This window comes from Danio aesculapii, chromosome 21, assembly GCF_903798145.1.
Source record: "Danio aesculapii chromosome 21, fDanAes4.1, whole genome shotgun sequence".
Classification (NCBI taxonomy): domain Eukaryota; kingdom Metazoa; phylum Chordata; class Actinopteri; order Cypriniformes; family Danionidae; genus Danio; species Danio aesculapii.
This window is the reverse complement of record NC_079455.1, coordinates 7515889-7535070: the sequence shown is the minus strand read 5'-3', so window position 1 is coordinate 7535070 and position 19182 is coordinate 7515889. Positions and strand designations below refer to the sequence as shown.

General features: G+C 36.8%; 1 protein-coding gene across 1 annotated transcript in view; it reads right to left on the bottom strand.

The window, feature by feature from the left end:
- rars1 (arginyl-tRNA synthetase 1) overlaps positions 1–19182 on the bottom strand; it is a 51585-nt gene that overhangs the window by 13540 nt on the left and 18863 nt on the right. The window contains exons 10-13 of the mRNA XM_056446102.1: positions 17469–17647; positions 11508–11617; positions 8778–8883; positions 5824–5996 (exon numbers count right to left, since the gene is read on the bottom strand). Coding sequence (XP_056302077.1) covers positions 5824–5996; positions 8778–8883; positions 11508–11617; positions 17469–17647 — 568 coding nt within the window. The remainder of the gene's footprint in view (positions 1–5823; positions 5997–8777; positions 8884–11507; positions 11618–17468; positions 17648–19182) is intronic.

The following is a 19182-nucleotide window of genomic DNA, read 5'->3' as shown; positions in this document are numbered from 1 at the left end:
TACCCCAATGGCAAACTATTATACTTGTTTTAAGGAAAAAACACACTTCATTTGAACTTATTTTTTCTGAAAACAAATCAATTTTTTTACTTGCCTTAAATGCTTCTAAATTTCAGGATCTTTGGTAACAATTTATAATAACTACACACTATGTCTCATTTATTAAGCATTAGCAAATAGTGAATTCATTACCTGTTAAGCATTAACTCTACATTAACAGATGTTAGTAAGCAGTTTATAACTGCAGATCCAAATGCTCTAATCTTGACTTATAAGCACACATATAATGTGCTTAATGATTGTATTTTCATTCTGTGTTAATGATTTATTTTTCATTACTAAATCAGAATGCGCAAGTAAATGATTAATAAACTATTCAAATCAACATTTATATATCTTATTATTCAGGTATATATTAATAGTTACTTTGCATGTTAATATTGCTTTATTAACTCAACTTCATACAGTTTTGTGACCTGATCTAAAGTGACATCTATTTATGCTTTGTAAATCCATAATAAATGACAGTTAAAGGGTCAGTTATATTCTAAACAGAAAAAAATAAAAAATTACATTATTCATTCTGTTATAGAAGCATAGAAAAAAAGAATAAACTAAACAAAATAAACAGACCTGCCCTAGATGTTTTCACTTAAAAAACAAATTTAGATTACAAAACGAAAACACTGACTGAACCTTAGGAAACGGCATAGGCAGTTTTTTTTCCATAGGCATGTTTTTTTTCTTCCGTCAAATAAAAATATCAGGCTACCTTAAATCAATCGCTCCACAGAGAATATGCATTTACTTAATGTTCCACTGTTATTCTCATATCACAAACCCCGTTTCAACATTTTTAATAGAAGTCATTAGTTTAAAGATTGCCATAATGACTTATTTCCTCCGTCTCACTCGCGGTTCATGTGTGCATGCTGCGTGTGATCCTTAATGCTCATATGTTGCAGAGTTATCATTATGCAAAAATCATTTGTCGTTTGTTTGATTTGTAGATTATGTAGGCTATTTAAAAAATTTGATAATATAAAAACTATTAATAACTGTTTTGTCCAAAAGGAAAAAAAGGTTGGTTTGTTGGTTGTACAGTAAATCATCAATAGCCTATTTGTTGAGTATATGATGCGGCTCCAGGCAGGACAGAGGCAATCAGCATCAGCCCTGTGTCAACTCATCTGTGTAAAACTGTGACCAGAAATATTCTTCTTTCATTTTGCTTCTTTGACAAAATACGTCTGTAGGCACGTGTGGTTGCACATGTTACCGTCCCGAGAGTTGACAAATATTTGTTGCACATTTAGGGGCCGATCACACAGATTGCGATTTTCTGTTCCAAAAACGCGAGTCACACCTCACTGTCTTATGTTGACAAGAAAAAAAGAAACGCGGTGCTCTTTTTTATGTCACTATAGAAACGACTGAATCAGCTGGTCTATTGTGCGTGTTGCTGTCCATGTTGTTATAATTGAAATATTTAATAACATTGTGATATTCAAGATTAGTAAAGTCATACAGCTCTGGATAACTTGAAACAGCGACCACTAGTATCTCCTCCATCATTAAAAGTTATCAGTCGTCTTGACAACACAAACACTGCTGTCACCTCAATGGAAATTGTGTCTCTGCTTTCATCTGATTGAAGAATGAAAAAGACATAACGCGCTTTTCCGCTCAGGGTTGAGTTTTATTTCAACCGCAAGCACACAGCACGCAACGGCATAACGTGAAGTGCGCAGGGCGCATAAGCAGTGCGCAAAACACTCGCAGCCATTAGTAAACCATTCAAAAATGCCCTTCTCTATTATATATTAAATAAAAATATATATTAAATAAAATTATATATTTTTTATCGTTTAACTGATACCATTAATTGGTCAAAAACGCACCCTTTCGGTTAACGGTTAATCGGTTATTTTGAGCCTAACACAAATAAAACAAAACTAAATCTTAGCAATCTTAACTAAAATAAAATGACTGTGCGTTTAAACATCGCTGGATAACATTAAAATGTTATATCATAATATATTGTTAAATTAATATGTTGTTGTTTCATCCAATTATATGTTATATTTTGACACTCCTGTTATCCAGCAATGCTTGAACTTTACAGTATTTTACTTTTTGGATAAGCTTGCAAAGATGTATTGTTCATTTGATAGAGCCTTTAATTGTCATTTATAAGGGATTTATAAAAGCATTAATAGTCCTCACTTTAGATTAGGACATAAAACTGGATGAAGTTGAATTAAAGCATTTATTAACATACAAATTATCTATTACTATATGCCTGAATAATGAGATAAAAATGTTCATTTCAATAGTTTATTAATCATTAACCAACTCTGGATGATCTTAAAAACCCCTAACTACTCTTAAATACAAATGGTTTGTAAATAATGCGAAACTTAATTCAGTCATGTAAAATTAATCGATGACATCGATTTGAAGTACAATTATTAAACCCGTTATATATGTGCTTAAACATCAAGAATACAGCATTTGTATCTGCCGTTATATACTGCTTACTAATGTCTAGTAATGTAGAGTTAATGCTTAACAAATAATAAATCCACTATTTGCAAATGCTTAATAGATGATTCATAGTGTGTAGTTATTATAAAGTGTTTGATATTTGGACTAGAAAAGACACAAAACCCCCAAGTAAGAAGTTTTTTTTTGCAGTGTAGCGATTAAGAGATTAATGCAGCCACATAAAAATGAAAAGTGCACAATGGAAAGAAATTCATAAAAAAGAAAAACGTCATGAGCAAAAAAACACTACTTAGCGTCTAAAAGCCCTTTTTGCCAGTGAACTAGAGGATCAAGTTCTGTCATTCAATTCAATTCAATTCACCTTTATTTGTATAGCGCTTATACAATGTAGATTGTGTCAAAGCAGCTTCACATAAAAGGTCATAGTAAATAGGAACAGTCATTCTGAAAAACAAAGCACTGAAATCCCCACCAACTGCTGCCGTGTCCAATAATTATTATTTTTTGGCTCCTTGTCCTGTCACTGGCTCTGATTTCCACCTACACTTCCCCCTAAATATGATTTTCTGTAACCAATTGTTTTGAACAGCCCATAGAAGCTCTCCAAATGCATGAGAGCCATAAGACCAGAGGGATTGTGGTACCCTAAGCTCCTGACATGAGGTCAACAGCCCTGCTGAGACAGAAGAGCTAACACAAGGCGACAAAGAGTGAAAAATAAGAGAGTACTTGTGCTGAGCATCCACTCAGGCAACAACCGAAGTAGGTCTGTCACAAACATACACATATCAGCCAGAAAAACACACTCTGACTGCACAGCAGATGCACGCATTCATTCATGTGCACACAAACACAAAGCCCCCCCGAGACCTACACACACGGTTTCCTCACAGCAACACAGTTTAAACTGCCAAGAGAACAAATGACCAACAACCCGTGAGAATGAACTGGAAGAGCCGGCAGTGTTGGTGAACTGTTTCCCACCACCCTTGTGGGAATCAATCAGGCCTACATTTCCAGCACAGACCTACATAATCATATCATTTCTGAGAAAGGGAATTAAAAATAATAACTTAAAAAGCTAATGTAAGGTAAATATGGGTTAATACTGAGGGTTGGTTCCAAGATTGTGGGTTCGGATTTTATCAAGGTCACAGTTTTTGGTTTAACTTGGTTAAAATTTTACCTTTCACAGTATTAAAAAACACAGGCATGTCCCACTGGGTCGTGGCCTCAGGGAAGACCTAGGACAAGCTGGAGGGACTATGTCTCTCGGCTGGCCTCGGAAAACCTCAGGATCCCCCCTGGAGGAACTGGAGGAAGTGTCTAGGGAGTGGGAAGTCTGGAGTTCTCTCCTAAGACTTCTGCCCCCACGACCCAGCCCCGGATAAGCGGATGAAAATGACATGACATAACATTCTTAAGGCCATGTATCCTAATTTCAGTTTTAGAGTTGTAATTCAGTCGTTTGTTGTTGATTAATGGTAATGATGACAGCGTGTTAATTTTGGCTGCTCTCACGTACTTTCACTTTAGACAACTGTTAAATATGGGTACTCTGGCATTGTGTACATGCACTCTGCCTATACAGTGCATCCAGAAAGTATTCACAGTGCTTCACTTTTTCCACATTTTTTTTATGTTACAGCCTTATTCCAAAATGGATTAAATAAATTTATTTCCTCAAAATTCTACACACATTACCCCATAATGATAATGTGAAAAAAAGAATTTAATTGTTGCAAATTTATTCAAAATAAAAAACCTGAAAAATTTAGATACAGAAGTACAGAAGTATTCACAGCCTTTGCCATGAAGCTCTAAATTGAGCTCAGGTACATTCTGTTTCCACTGATCATTCTTGAGATGTCAGCAGCTTAGTTGGAGTTCACCTGTGGTAAATTCAGTTGATTGGACATGATTTGAAAAGGCATACACCTGTCTATATAAGGTCCCAGGGTTGACTGTGCATGTCTAAGCACAAACCAAGCATGAAGACAAAGGAATTGTCTGTAGACCTCCGAGACAGGATTTTCTTAAGGCACAAGGCTGGGGAAGGTTACAGAAAAATTTCTGCTGCCCTTAAAAATTCCAATGAACACAGTGGCCTCTATCATGCGTAAGTGGAAGATGTTTGCAACCAGGACTCTACCTAGAGCTGGCTGGCCGGAAAGAGGCCGATAAAGGAGAACCTTGCAAAAGGACAACCATCTGTGCAGCAATCCACCAATCAGGCCTGTATGGTAGAGTGGCCAGACGGAAGCCACTCCTTAGTAAAAGGCACATAGCATTCCTGCCTGGAATTTGCCAAAAGGCATCTGAAAGACTCTCAGACCATAACAAACTAAATTTGCTGGTCTTATGGAGTGAATGCCAGGCGTTACGTTTGGAGAAAACCAGGAACTGCTCATCACCAGGTTAATACCATCCCTAGAGTGAAGCATGGTGGTGGCAGCATCATGATGTGGGGATGTTTATCAGCAGAAGGAACTGGAAGACTAGTCAAGATAGAGGGAAAGATGAGTGCAGCAATGTACAGAGACATCCTGAATGAAAACCTGCTTCAGAGTGCTCTTGGCCTTAGACCGGGGCGACGGTTTGTCTTCCAGCAGGACAATGACCCAAAGCACACCACCAAAATATCAATGGAGTGGCTCCACAACAACTCGGTGAATGTCCTTAAGTGGCCTAGCCAGAGACTGATCAGCTTCATTCTTTGGAATATACTGTATACATTTAGGTAGACTAATTACCTCAGACAAACACAAAACACCCAAACACTGCAGTGTTTTTTCATACTATGGATGTCAATAGCAACAGGTATCCAGTTTTCTTTTAAATGTTTTTTTTTGTGTGTAAAAAAAAAGACAAACAGGATTGGAACTAGTGAATTATGAGAGAATTTTAAGTTTTGGGTGAACTCTTTAAGTATTTTGACTAAGTCAATCTGCTGTGATCAACCCATTATAAAGTTTTTCAGTGAATGTTAAATTAACGAATTTAACATTTTTATTAGTATATTTTATATGTTTTAAAATAAACTGCAAAGTAAAGTAATTAGTAATCTGATTACTTTTTACATGAAGTAATTAGTAATGTAACCAGATTACAATTTTCTAGTAGCAATCAGTAATTTTTAATCTATTACTTTTTTAAAGTAACTTACTCAACACTTAAGATTACATCTTATCCAATAGCAATCTGTATTTAAGTGCTATAAAAATAAATGTTAATGGAATGTTAAATGTTAAAATAAAGGAAAAATAAGAGATACATCATTTACGTAGATCAATACCCATTTGATGTGGGTCTCACCTGATGCGTGTAAAGGCATAGAGGAGGTAGGCAGCAGTGTTGCCCCTGTCGTCCAGCATCTTGTCAAATGAAAAGACGTAATCATTGATGCGGTTGTGGGAAAGATCTGCATATTTAATACAGCCAAAAGCCACGGCACGCTGAGCCTTTTCCAGCTCCTCTGGAGTCAGCACCTGTAACACATCGATACTCACATCATGTAACACATTTATACTCTTACACAGAAGAACAGGTTGGAAATAACAAACTACAATTACTAGTATCACAACACATCTCTTCCGCGATCACCTGTACCCCTGTGAACAAAACCAGGGCACCCTCTACTCTCCCCCACCACACGATAACCTCAAAACATTATACAATTCTGAGTGCGTTTCACACAGGTGCGTGCAGTGGCCAATTTAGGCATAGGCCATATGGGAACTCGCCCAGGGCAGCATCTTGCTGGGGGGCGGCAGGGGGAGACAGTGACGGGGGAAAAAAAAAGAGCCCCAGTAAAAGCTTTGAGACACTATTTACTTCATGCAAGTATATTGATTTAGAGTGTTAATCCCAGAATAAAGACGTAAGGGGCCGCTCACATTTAGTGTCTTTTGCATGTGCAAGCTTGTTACTCTCTATGTGCAACCAAAACAACGCTGATGAAACGAATCTGATGCATGCACACAGAAAACAATTCCCGCGTGCCTCACACGCTGCTCTGCTCCCGGTGTGAATCCCAGTTGTGTACAGTCACGCTGATAAAATACGTGCTGTGAAACCGGAGTAACTGGTGTAACTTTTATGCAGAGGTGTCGGCATGCAGCGAGTTTTGCAAGTCGACAAAACTAAAGTTTATATGATGATGATCTTATTTTGACTAAGCATGGAGCAGAAAGGAGGGATAATGAGTCAGGGAGGTATGACTTTCTTGGCCATTAGTCAGGTCAAAGACAACAGATGTAAGCTAAGCATTTAACCTGAAACAGGTAAATATGGGTTAATACTGGGGGTCGGTTCATGAAATTTTATCAAGGTTTTGTGATCACGGTTTTTGGTTTAATTGGGTTAATATTGCACCTTTTACAATATTTAAAAAAAATGTAAAAAAAAAAAAAAACTTATTCTCAAAGCCATGTATTCTAATTTCTGTCAGAGTTTTAATTTAGTTGTTTGTTGTTTATTAATGGTAATGATGAAAGCGAGCGTGCCAGGGCAAGCCAGGGCCAGTTGTGTTTCCACTGTCACTTTCGTGGCCTGATTACGCATATTGCGCTTTCTTTCTGTCTCGTGGACATGCTTAAATACTTGTGCTACATGACAATATAAAGCTTGTTTTAGTCCTTGTGTAGAATTTGGTCACTTTAACCATGAAAAAAAAAATTAGCTTTTCCCGTGCAGCAGAAACGTGTTTGTTAATGATTAAGGCAGGTGTGTTGAGTCTCCAGCAGTTCAGCATATGTGTGCGCTTAGAGATGTGTGTAGGTGCAGAGAATATAGTGTCAAACAGCTGTGTGGACTGTCCTGTCACAAAATCCTGCTAAAATTCCTACACGATAATAGTTTGATTGTGGTGTTTACATATCTGTACTGCACTTCAATAATGCAACTTTTAGCACATCTAAAGTAATATTCCATCATGTGGTAATATCTATGGTTCATTTGTGTGGCTGCAGTAGCTGCAGCCTCTGCTTGGACATGAATAACAGCCCGCCCACCCGAGTGACATCACTTCAACTTCAATGCTAATTTCACCCACACGCTCCATCATGATAACATCTCAACTTACAAGACAACTTTTCACCTCGACGACGAATCTCATCACGATTTAATCTCAAGAGATCTTGTGACACCCCTAACGAGTACCGATCGAGTCATGAAATGTGATCATCGGCCGATATTTTGGAACGATCGTTCTGAACATCCCTTTAAGGGGTTAAATGATTTGTACATCAGCCTGCATGTGCTAATCGGAAACTCAAAAACACTTAAAGACATAAACCAACTATGAAACTACATTAGTAAACTAAAAAAAACAAATAAAAAAATGACAGTTAGGAATTTACATGCGATTCCATTTACATGAACAGATGGAAGGATCATTTTGCCGTTTCCCTTCATGCATTTTATCATAGTTTTAGATTACTCTACCCACCTCTGCAAAGAAACCAAAAACAAAGCAGCTTTCTGTGACTAAATGTGTTGACCTTGATAATGAACTAAATCGGCTCATTTTCAAAATCTGGGGAACATTTTCACAAAATTCTACTAAAATTATTCTACTTCGCTTTTGAGCATCAGTAGATGTGACCCACTTCACACAATCATATTGGATTTTGCACAGGATAGCAAGCAATTAAAGTAAAATGAACAGATAACTAGTGTTAAAGAGTGCTTTAATGAGAAAAAAAAAAGCTTCAGATCAGATCAAATGTTAGCTCTGTCCTACATCGCTGGTTCGAACTGATTATGCTCACAGGAACATTGCACACGATTACACGCTTTTTAACTTTTCTGCCTAATTTAATGCAGCATATGCTACTTTCAATGTTCCTGAGAAATAAGGCATTTGGCGAAAGTCGGATTCGCTTTAGGGAAATGAAGTGTTTTTATAAATAATACAACCTAAGTAAACTAAACATTGTGAGTGTGATATTTCCAAAGACGTCTATCTCTTCGAAATGTCTAAATGCATTTGCTTTGCTTGCTTGTGTCTGAAACTATATAATTGCCTCTTTCAAACTCCTTTACTGTCAGAAGCTCATTTGTGAGATATCAATCAAGCGAGTGAGGCATTAGGAGGCTCTTCATTTCCGAGCACAAAGGAGTTGTGAGTAATATAGGCAGTAATTGTCATTAGCGCATCTGGTCTCATTTGAGATCCACTGATCTATTCTGAATCAAGGCACACAAAGCCAGCTAGACGGACATTTTCAGGCAAGGATGTGCTTGTTTCCTCTTTTCTTTTTTTTTACCTTATCTCTCTCCTTCTCCCTCAGTTTGTCCATGGATCGTTTCAGACCCTCCTCCAGAAGGTCCATCAGTCGCACCGTGTCTCCTGAACGAGTCTTAAACTTTTTCCTGGGATAAACATTTCATATGTATTAGATAAGAATCAGAGAAATAAAGAGTACAAAAACAATCACCGTTCATCAATATAGGTAAAACTTGTGCTGCATGGAGCTCTGGGGCTGCAACTGGTAATCATTTTTGATGATAACTGATTTGTCAATTATTTCTTTGATTAGTTTAATATTAACAGTCTACCTGGGCATCTTGCTTGATTTTACTCCATCAAACAATGTATGAACTGTTTTGTTTTGTTTAATATGTGACTTTAAACTCACCGGCCACTTTATTAGGTACACCTGTCCGACTGCTCGTTAGCGTAAATTTCTATTCAGCCAATCACATGGCAACAACTCATTCCATTTAGACATAGTCAAAATGATCTGCTGCAGTTCAAATCCAGCATCAGAATGGGTAAGAAAGGTGATTTAAGTGACTTTGAACATGGCATGGTTGTTGGTGCGAGACAGGCTGATCTGAGTATTTCAGAAACTGCTGATCTACTGGGATTTTCATGCACAACTATCTCTAGGGTTAACCGAGAATGGTCCAAAAAAGAGAAAATGTCCAGTGAGTGGCAGTTCTGTGGGCACAAGTGCCTTTTTGATGCCAGAGGTCAGAGGAGAATGGCCAGCTGATAGAAAGGCAACAGTAACTTAAATAACCACTCGTTACAGCCGAGGTATGCAGAAGAGCATCTCTGAACACACAACATGTCAAACCTTGAGGCGGATGGGCAACAGCACACCAAATGCCACACCTGTCAGCTAAGAACAGACAACTTAAGCTACAATTCACACAGGCTCACCAAAATTGGATAATAGAAGATTAGAGAAACGCTGCCTGGTCTGATGAGTTTTAATTTCTGCTGCAACAATTGGATGGTAGGGTCAGAATTTGGTGTCAACAACATGAAAGCATGGATCCATCCTGCCTTGTATCAGCGGTTCAGGCTGGTGGTGGTGGTGTAATGGTGTGAGGGATATTTTCTTAGCACACTTTGGGTCCATTAGTGCCAACTGAGCATCGTGTCAACACCACAGCCTACTAGAGTATTGCTGCTGATCATATCCATTACTTTATGACCAAAGTGTAGGATAACGCATCACGTCATAAAGCGCGAATCATCTCAGACTCGTTTCTTGAACATAACAGTGAATTCACTGTACTCAAATGGCCTCCACAGTCACCCAGTTTCAATTCAAATCATGGATGTGCAGCCAACAAATCTGCAGCAACTGTGTGTTGCTATCATGTCAATATGGTCCAAAATTTCTGAGGAATATTTCCAGTACCTTGTTGAATCTATGCCATAAAGGATTAAGGCAGTTCTAAAGGCAAAAATGAGTTACAACCCAGTACCAGTAGGGTACCTAATAAAGTGGCCGATGATTGTGTGAATGTAATAAATGAAAAGGTTTCAAATAAAAGAATAATTTACACAGGATTGTGTATTTCTATATGTTGTTGAACAATAGTTGCGTGCACAACAATATAACAGTAAAATTAAACCACCATTTAAAGATTTTAAAGCCTTAAGTCTCTTCTGCTCACCAAGGCTGCATTTATTGTATTAAACACATTAATACTATGAAAAATGCTTCTCGGCTTTTAATATATCTTAAACTCTAATTTATTCCTGTGATTGAATGCAGCTTTTTTCCATCTACCATTACTACAGTCTTCATTCTCTATGATCCTCCAGAAATCATTCCAAATTGCTCAGAAAATCTTTCTTATTGTCAGCGTTAAAAGCAGTTTGCTGCTTATTACTTTTGTTGAAACCATAATAGCCTTAGTATATTCAAAATCTGAGGCGAAATAATTTGTGATTTTGCTTTACAGTCACTCTTAAGGCCGGCTCACACTGTGCGATTTTTTTATAATCCTGAACGATTGTAACATGTCAGACTCCACGAACATGGCTCCCATGTCACACTGTAAGATCTCAGCTGTCATAAAGTCAGACTGAACAACAATGAAGACGCACCAAACACCAAAGAAACCCCCACCCCCACCCTGCTGAGAGAAATGATTTCTTCTCTAAGCATACGTAAACATTCTGTAGCGGCAATTTTGCACCCGACATGTCTCAATTATAAACCCAGGAAGAAAAAATTTTTTTTTTTGAAATTTCCCCACGGTCGTTTCAATTGTCGCATGAATCGCGTTATCAAATTCGAAGCTCCTATTGGTTCTTGGACTGATGCTCATCGCAGGCTGCAGGAAAGTGTCTGAAATCTTTTGACACTGCCAGAACTTCATCACAGGAAAAATCTGATCACCCACTTTAGCCTAGGATTTCAGAAACCTTTAAGATTTCCCAAATTTGTCTCAGATGACAGAATCATCGCTGAAATCTCAAAGTGCGAGCAGAGCTTTACTAAATTAAATGCAATCCTTGCTAAATTCGTCCAATAAAGTAATCATTAATTAAGAATTGCTTTCATAGTAAAGCATTTAGATGTATTCAAAGTTATGCCAAAAACATTGTCCAAAACAACTTAACTGATCAGTAATCAATTTATGAAGCATTAACAATTATTATTATAATGTTTATTACATGTTGCAGCCCCCTGAGTCACCCTGGTGGGAAAAACTACAAAAGTGACTTCTAAAATGATCAGTGCACTTACTTGTCCTCTCCGAGCACAACACCGAAACCTGCATGTTCCACCCGTGTGACCTTGGGATCATACCAGCCAATCAGCTGAGCAGCTGCAAAGATCACCTGGAAGTGCATTGCCTTTCCAACGTCAATGAAAAAACACACAAACACACACACAAAGAAAAGATTTAGAAAAATGGGCTCATATTCACAAACCATCTTAAGCTCCTAACTTGCCGACTTAGGAGAAACTCTTTAAAATAATTGGTGCGTCAGTCCATTTCACAAAAAGCTAGCTCCTAAATCCGTGTAGGCAGTGAAGAGGACTGTCTAAAGCCTGGTTTATACTTCTGCGTCAAGCGGTCGTTGCGACGTGTAGTTACATTTTTTGAGAGGGGAGGGGCCAACGTCGCCAATGGCCATGGCGAGGGCTATGCATCCACGTGTAGGCTGCGCTGTAGCATACTTCTATTATTACTTCTGCACTTCACACAGAAGTATAAATCAGCCTTAAGTTCAAACCCCAAACTATCCTAAGATAGCTGTTGCAAACAATCTACCTTGGAAAGAAAACATTTTAGAAACATTTGGGGCTTTATTTTAATGATCCAAGCTTATGGTTTAATGTGCACAATGCAGGTGCATTTAAGCCATGTTTGAATCCTCCTTAGCTATTTTAAGGATGGGAAAATCAGTCAGCGAGCCCAACGCATAGTCTAAAATAGCTGTCCTTAGTCTCTTAATGAGTTATGGGTGTGTTTGTGCACAATATGCATTAAACCAATCAAAGTTTAATCTCCCATTGCCTTAAAAGCCAGTCGCATTCGCCTCATAGTGGATTCACTATTTACATGGCGGAGTTTGTAAGTGGAAAAAATGTATGCTTCACCAGCAAGGAAACTAATCGATTAGTCAAATAATTGGCCAATGTCATTCGTCATTACTGAAAACAGGTAATTCTGATACATGCAATGGCTGTCCATTAAGACAAAGACATTTTTATATTTAGACAATAACAATATTTTACATTTGAATCCTTTGATTTTTCATCTTTACATTTTGTTAGATCAACATTTGGTTAGTTAAGGTTGCGTGTCCAAAAAAGCGTTTTTTCTTCTTCTCTGTTTAAGTGTTTGTTTTCTGTTGTCAATGGTACCACCATATATTTGAGCACCTGAAGCGTAACAAGTTGCTAAGTGGCTGCTTTGCGGTCATGGCTGAGCTCTTGGTATTTTTTCAGGCTTTGCAAGCTCATTGTCACTTTTGAGCTAGACATCAAATCACAGTGGAGGATGGGCAGGACATTACCAAGCAAATGATTGGTGGACACATAGCCTAAGGGGCCGATCACACCAAATGTACTTTTTGCGTTGAGAGGCGCATTTTTTGAATGATTTACTAACAACCGGGAGCATTTTGTGCACTGCTTATGTGTCCTGCACGCCTCGCATTTTCCCCGTGTGCTCGCAGTTGAAAAAAGTAAACACTTTACGCAAAACCGTGTCGCGTCAGTCATGTCTTTTTCATTCTCCAACAAAATGAAAGCAGAGGCAGGGTTTCTGTTGAAGTGACAGCATTGTTTGTGTTGTCAAGATGACTAAGAAGACTTTTAAAGATAGAGGAGAGACTAGTGGTTACTGTTTTGAGTTATCTGATTCTGTATGACTTCACAAATCTTGAATATCACAATATTATTAAAATTATTTAAAATTGTGTAAATTAATTAAAATTATATTAATATCAACAGCAACACTCGCGTTTAATACACAGCTGATTCAGTTGTTGCCTAGCGACATAAAAAGCACATTGCACTTCTTTTTTTTTTTCTTGTCGGTGCGCCTCGCGTTTTCAAAATCGCGTTCGGTTCATTTCAACGGCGAGTGAGTGACTTCCAGCGACCTCAGTCTACGCGAGCGCCAGCAACCGTTGGCGACCAGGTGGGCGTGTCGAGTGACACAACAAAGTTGAGAATGCTTCAACTTTATGTACATGAAGAGCGACTTTCTTGAGCGACAGCCAATAGGAGCACCAACTCAGAGTGACAGGCAGCTACAAAGTCGCTGCTAGCGTGAATGAGGCATAAGGGTGCAGTCTATTTCACTTGCCTAAAAATAGCAAAGCGCAAAAAAATTTGCCTTAACACACCTCCTTTTCAGACCAGCATGCCCATGGGCAAACAAATGGGCACAAATGCATTTGTTATTTAAACAATGTGGCACAGGAAAATGTTACAGTAGACACACAAGTAGACACCCTTGATAATGACTAGGATTTACAAAGGTGTTGCTTTAATTGTGGGAATAATATGACTGTTGTAGAACTAGTCAGGGATACAGTCACAATATTTACATGTCTTACTATCAGCAATGATTATTCTACTTGGTTCATTAAAAGAGTGTTTATATGCATATTCGCTAACTGTTTGCAAGAAGAACAAGCTCAAGAGCCTGACAATCACCATTTGTTTAATTATTCATTCATTAATTTTCCTTCAGCTTTGTCCCTTATTTAACAGCGGAATGAATCGCTAATTATTACAGCATTTGTTTTACACAGCGGATGCCCTTTCAGCCTCAACCCAGTACTGGGAAATTTTAATTTGAACAGGTTTTCATTTCTAAACATTTCTTTGAATAGAGCAACACAAGCGCTACTCTCTAAATACGAATAAATCTTTGACCGAGACCCCTTAACCTCAGCCAATCACTTGTGTGCATAATTAGTAAGCCTGTTGACATCATTTGTAGCAATGAGGTCCTCACTGCATCAATAAGGCTCTTAGCTTAAGGAACAAATCCTTAGTAAAAGATGGTCTCAGCAGCTTTATGAATAGGTTTCAAAGGATTAATTCACTTTAAAAAATTGAAGGTTCTTGGTTCTTAGGCAATTAATTGCTCACCCTTACAATGTTCTAATCCCCTGAGACCTTTGTTCATCTTTGAAAGACAAATTCATATATTTGAAATGAAATCTGAGAGCTCCCTTAGCCCCCATCAACAACAACGTTCTTGAGACCAAAAACATCCAAAACATTGCATGTGAATTCAGTGGTTCAAAAAAGGTGCTCAAAAAATGACTTTTTGCTATTAGAGTCAAAAGCCCAAGAAAGCAAGCATTGTATTCCCCATAGTAAACGCACAACCTAACTTGAGGAGAAAGCCATTGGCAAATCAAGTAGTTTTTGACTTTTTTTTTTGACAAAATTGTTCATGGAGTTGTGTAGGATTACAGTTGAGCCAATGAAGTCATGTAGAATGTTTAGACAGTTTTGGTCACACTTTATTTTGATGGTCCGTTTGTTGAATTTAAGTTGCATTGCAACTACATGCCAACTAGTTCTCATTAGATTTTAAGTAGACTGTTAGGTTGGGATTGGTGTAAGTTGGTGTAAATTGGCATGTACTTGCAAAGTTTTTTTATAGTCAGTTAAATGTCTAATTAGCAGCAGTATCAACAGACATTAAGTAGACAGTCTATTAATACTCAAATGGACCATCAAAAAAAGGTGTTAAAGTTTTTGGTTCCTTTTTAGCACTTTGAATGTCTTGTGACCATTTCTGTAGCTTAAATGGATGATGAAAGAGCTAAAACATCTTAATTTGTTAATTTTGTGTTTTGAAGATGGTTTTCTGTTCGTGACAATGGTACCACCACATTTTTTGGTGTGCCTGCAGCGTAGCAAGTGGTTAAGTAGATGTTTTATACTCATGGCTGAGCACTTGGCATTTTTTCAGGCATTGCAAGTTCATTGTTACTTTTGAGCTAGACAAATTACAGCGGATGAGGAATAGGGCAATACACTACCTGACAAAAGTCCAAGTTCTAGGAACAACAAATAATAACTTGACTTCTAGTTGATCAATTGGTATTAGAAGAGGCTTAAATGAAAGGCGAAGGCCTTTAGATTAAGCTTATTTCACCAAAAACAGACAAAAGTCTGTAACACTTTATAATAACTACACACTATGAATCATTTATTAAGCTTTAGCATCTAGTGAACTGAATATCTGTTAAGCATTAAGTCTACATTAATAAACGTTAGTAAGCAGTTTATAACTGCAGCAACAAATGCAGTATTCTAGACTTACAACCACATTTATAATGTGCTTAATAGCTGTACTTTCATACTTTGTAAATGATTCATTTTTCATTACTAAATTAAGTATTGCAACATTTACAAACCAGTTATGTAAGCATTATTAGTTGTTTAAGATCATTTAGAATGAGTTAGTAAATGATTAATAAACTATTCAAACTAACATTTATAATTCTTATTATTCAGGCATATACTAGTTAATTTGTGTGTAATATGTAATAAATGCTTTATTAACTCAATTTCATCCAGTTTTGTGACCTAATCTAAAGTACGGTGAGGCCTATTTATGCTTATAAATTCCTTATAAATTATAATTAAAGGCTCAGTTAAATTCTAAACAGGGAAAAAGAAAATAAACGGCATTATTCATTCCTATTCGTTTGAATGAAAACGAATAAAAAATAAATCTTTGCAACCTCATCTAAAATAAAATTACTGTGCAGTTTAAACATTGCATCCTATTATATAGTTAAATTATTATATTGTTGTTGCTTTATCCGATTTCATGTTATATTTTGACACTCCTGTTATTCAGCAACATTTTAGATCATTTTAGTTCATTTGATAGAGCCTCTAATTGTCATTTATAAGGGACTTAGAAAAGCATAAATAGTCCTCACTTTAGATTAGCTCACAAAACTGCATGAAGTTGAGTTAATAAAGCATGTATTAACATACTTAGTAACCATTACTATATGCCTGAATAATCAGATATATAAATGATATTGATTTAAATAGTTTATTAATCATTTACTAACTCATTCTAAATTATCTTAAAAACCACCAACTTCTCTTAAACACAAACAGTTTGTAAATAATACTTTACAAATACTTTGTTAATGATTCATTTTTCAAAGTAAGAAAGTACAATTATTAAACATTACAAATGTGGTTGTAAGTCAAGAATAGAGCATTCATAGCTGCAGTTATAAACTGCTTACTAACGCCTATTATTTTAGAGTTGATGCTTAACAAATAATGAATTCACAGATGCTAATGCTTAATAAATGATTCATAGTGTGTAGTTTTTATAAAGTGTTACCCAAAAGTCTTGTCACTTAACAGAAATGATGTTCAGTATAGAATATAAAGTCATGATGCAGTGGAAAAAGAAATAATATTGTGTATGACTCCAATGAGCTTGGAGGACTTCATCCATACATCTCTGCAATTGCTCAAATAACTAAATCTAAGAAAGCGTTCTTGCAGGACTCCCAGAGTTCATCAAAATTATATGGATTCATCTTTAATGCCTCCTCCATCTTACCCCAGACATGCTCAATAATGTTTAATTCTGGTGACTGGGCTGGCCAATTCTGGAGCACCTTGACCTTCTAATTTGTGTTTTATAGATGAATGAAGGTCTCTAAGAATTGAAAACGACATGAAGATGAGAAATTACTGACAGAATTTTCCTTTTTGGGTGAACTAAAACTCTAAATCTTTTAAAAATCTAAATCTTTTACTTCTATTTAGAAGAACTTTTAGTGATCAGATAAAACGTTTTGTGAATACAGGCCCTGCTCATCAATACAAGAAAGTAAAATCTAATAAAACCCCCAAATTCTGTGATCAAGATCTTCATGATGACTCCATTATATTCAGCCAAATTGTCAACACAGTGCAGAATTGTAAAGCAGACGTGTAGCGATGTGAGCAGACCGCGTTCCTGACCCAGACCGCATTAATATTTGAGGAGTCTACCGCACACATTTCGAAAAAATATACATGCTTTGAATTCTGGGGTGAATGCGGCGCCCTTGACCCCTGCTGCATGTGTCCTCATACACATCAGATATCTGTGGGAAGAACTGTGCTCCAGGGCATGTTCAAGATTTCACAACACTCTCTGTGACACGAGTTACCCACAGATCCAGATCTACACCCACACACCTGGCCGCTGTCAGTCACGTAGATGATGATGTCAGCTTTCTCGTCAAACAGACGATTTCTGATGGCAGCCAGATCCGAGGTATCGTAAGTATAGCCTCCATCCGACTTGACAATCGTCAGGGGAATAGACTGGCCTGGAGCAAACACTATCTTCCTGCCCTCGTCCACCTCCACCAGCCCTGACGAGAGAGAGAGAGAGAAGAGGGGCGATGGAGAATGTGAAAGAGGGCATCAAGTAAAGCGTAAAACAACACTGCCCCCTACTGGAAATGTGCGCTTAGAAATGTGCAACTCAGGAAAAGGCAAACTCTTTTGACAGCAACTTCAGCTTATTGAATGCGCAGTAAAAACTTCTGACTCAAATTAATCTCCTGGTTAAAAAACAAACAAACAGGTGTTTATTTAAGGTTATAAAATGCATTATGGGACCTTGATCTCGCATTTTTATGCAGGAAGTATACTTTTAACTCTATGCAACTTTCATTTAGATAAGGTTGTGCTATATGACAATATCTTATGGACAAAATAAAAGCACAAAATATTGCACGCCTATAATAATAATAATATTAATAATAACAATAATAATAATAATAATTACTATAAATTATACATAAAATATATATAAACTCTAAAGACTTTTTCACAATGCTGTTATTCGTGTTTCTGTCTGCATCCCTATAATATTATCTAAATGAAATTATTATATATTATTATCATTATTATTAATTTCATTTAGATAATATTATAGGGATGCAGACAGAAACACGGATAACAGCATTGTGAAAAAGTCTTAAGAAAGCAAATCGTGATAATCTAGTATAATATAATATAATATAATATAATATAATGTAATATAATATATGATATGATATGATATGATATGATATATGATATGATATGATATGATATATGATATGATATAAGGGTATATGCAGGAATCCTAAAGGTAAATTTCAATACCTTTTTAAGACTTTTTAAATACCTTCTCAGAAAATTGTAGGACCTCATCGCCACTTCAAGTTCTAATCAGTATCAAACCTTTAACTTAATAAACAGTTGTAGTTAAATAAATGAATAGAGCACAACCTCAAAAAAGCTCAGAAGAAAAAAAGCTTAAAAGAATAAATTACGTGGTTGTTTTGAGCATCCCAAACGAGGGCCTGGAGAGATATGACTTGCAATACAAGTGATGACCCAACAGCAATATTGGAGCCCAAATGCTGTATTTTTGCCCTTTAAGACACCCACGTTGTATTTTTTCTACATTAAAATGTAAATATATTGTATTTTGAAACTATATAACATCACTGCATTGTACAATATTGGCTTTTTTTTTTTTTTACAAACATTCAAATGTTGAGTTTCAAAGCACAACAAAAGCAGTGCATTGCTTAAGTAGGCTTCTTCTACATTCAGACACATTCATATGTTATGTTTTAAACTGCATAATGATTATAGATTTTGGTTGCACGATTATATAGTCTGAAAAATAATCATGGTTTCACGGTTATCACAACTAATGTAACTTTAACCTTTATATTAGGCAAGAATTTAAATGCACGGTTGTTATCATCTGCGTTCATACATAATCATTGTAATAATTCGTTTACCATATCTTTTGTTTACATTGCACTAAAAGCCACGCACAACTCTCACCACTACGCATGGCTCTCTCATCGCATCGCTCCGCTAGCACCCGCATATTGGCATGCAT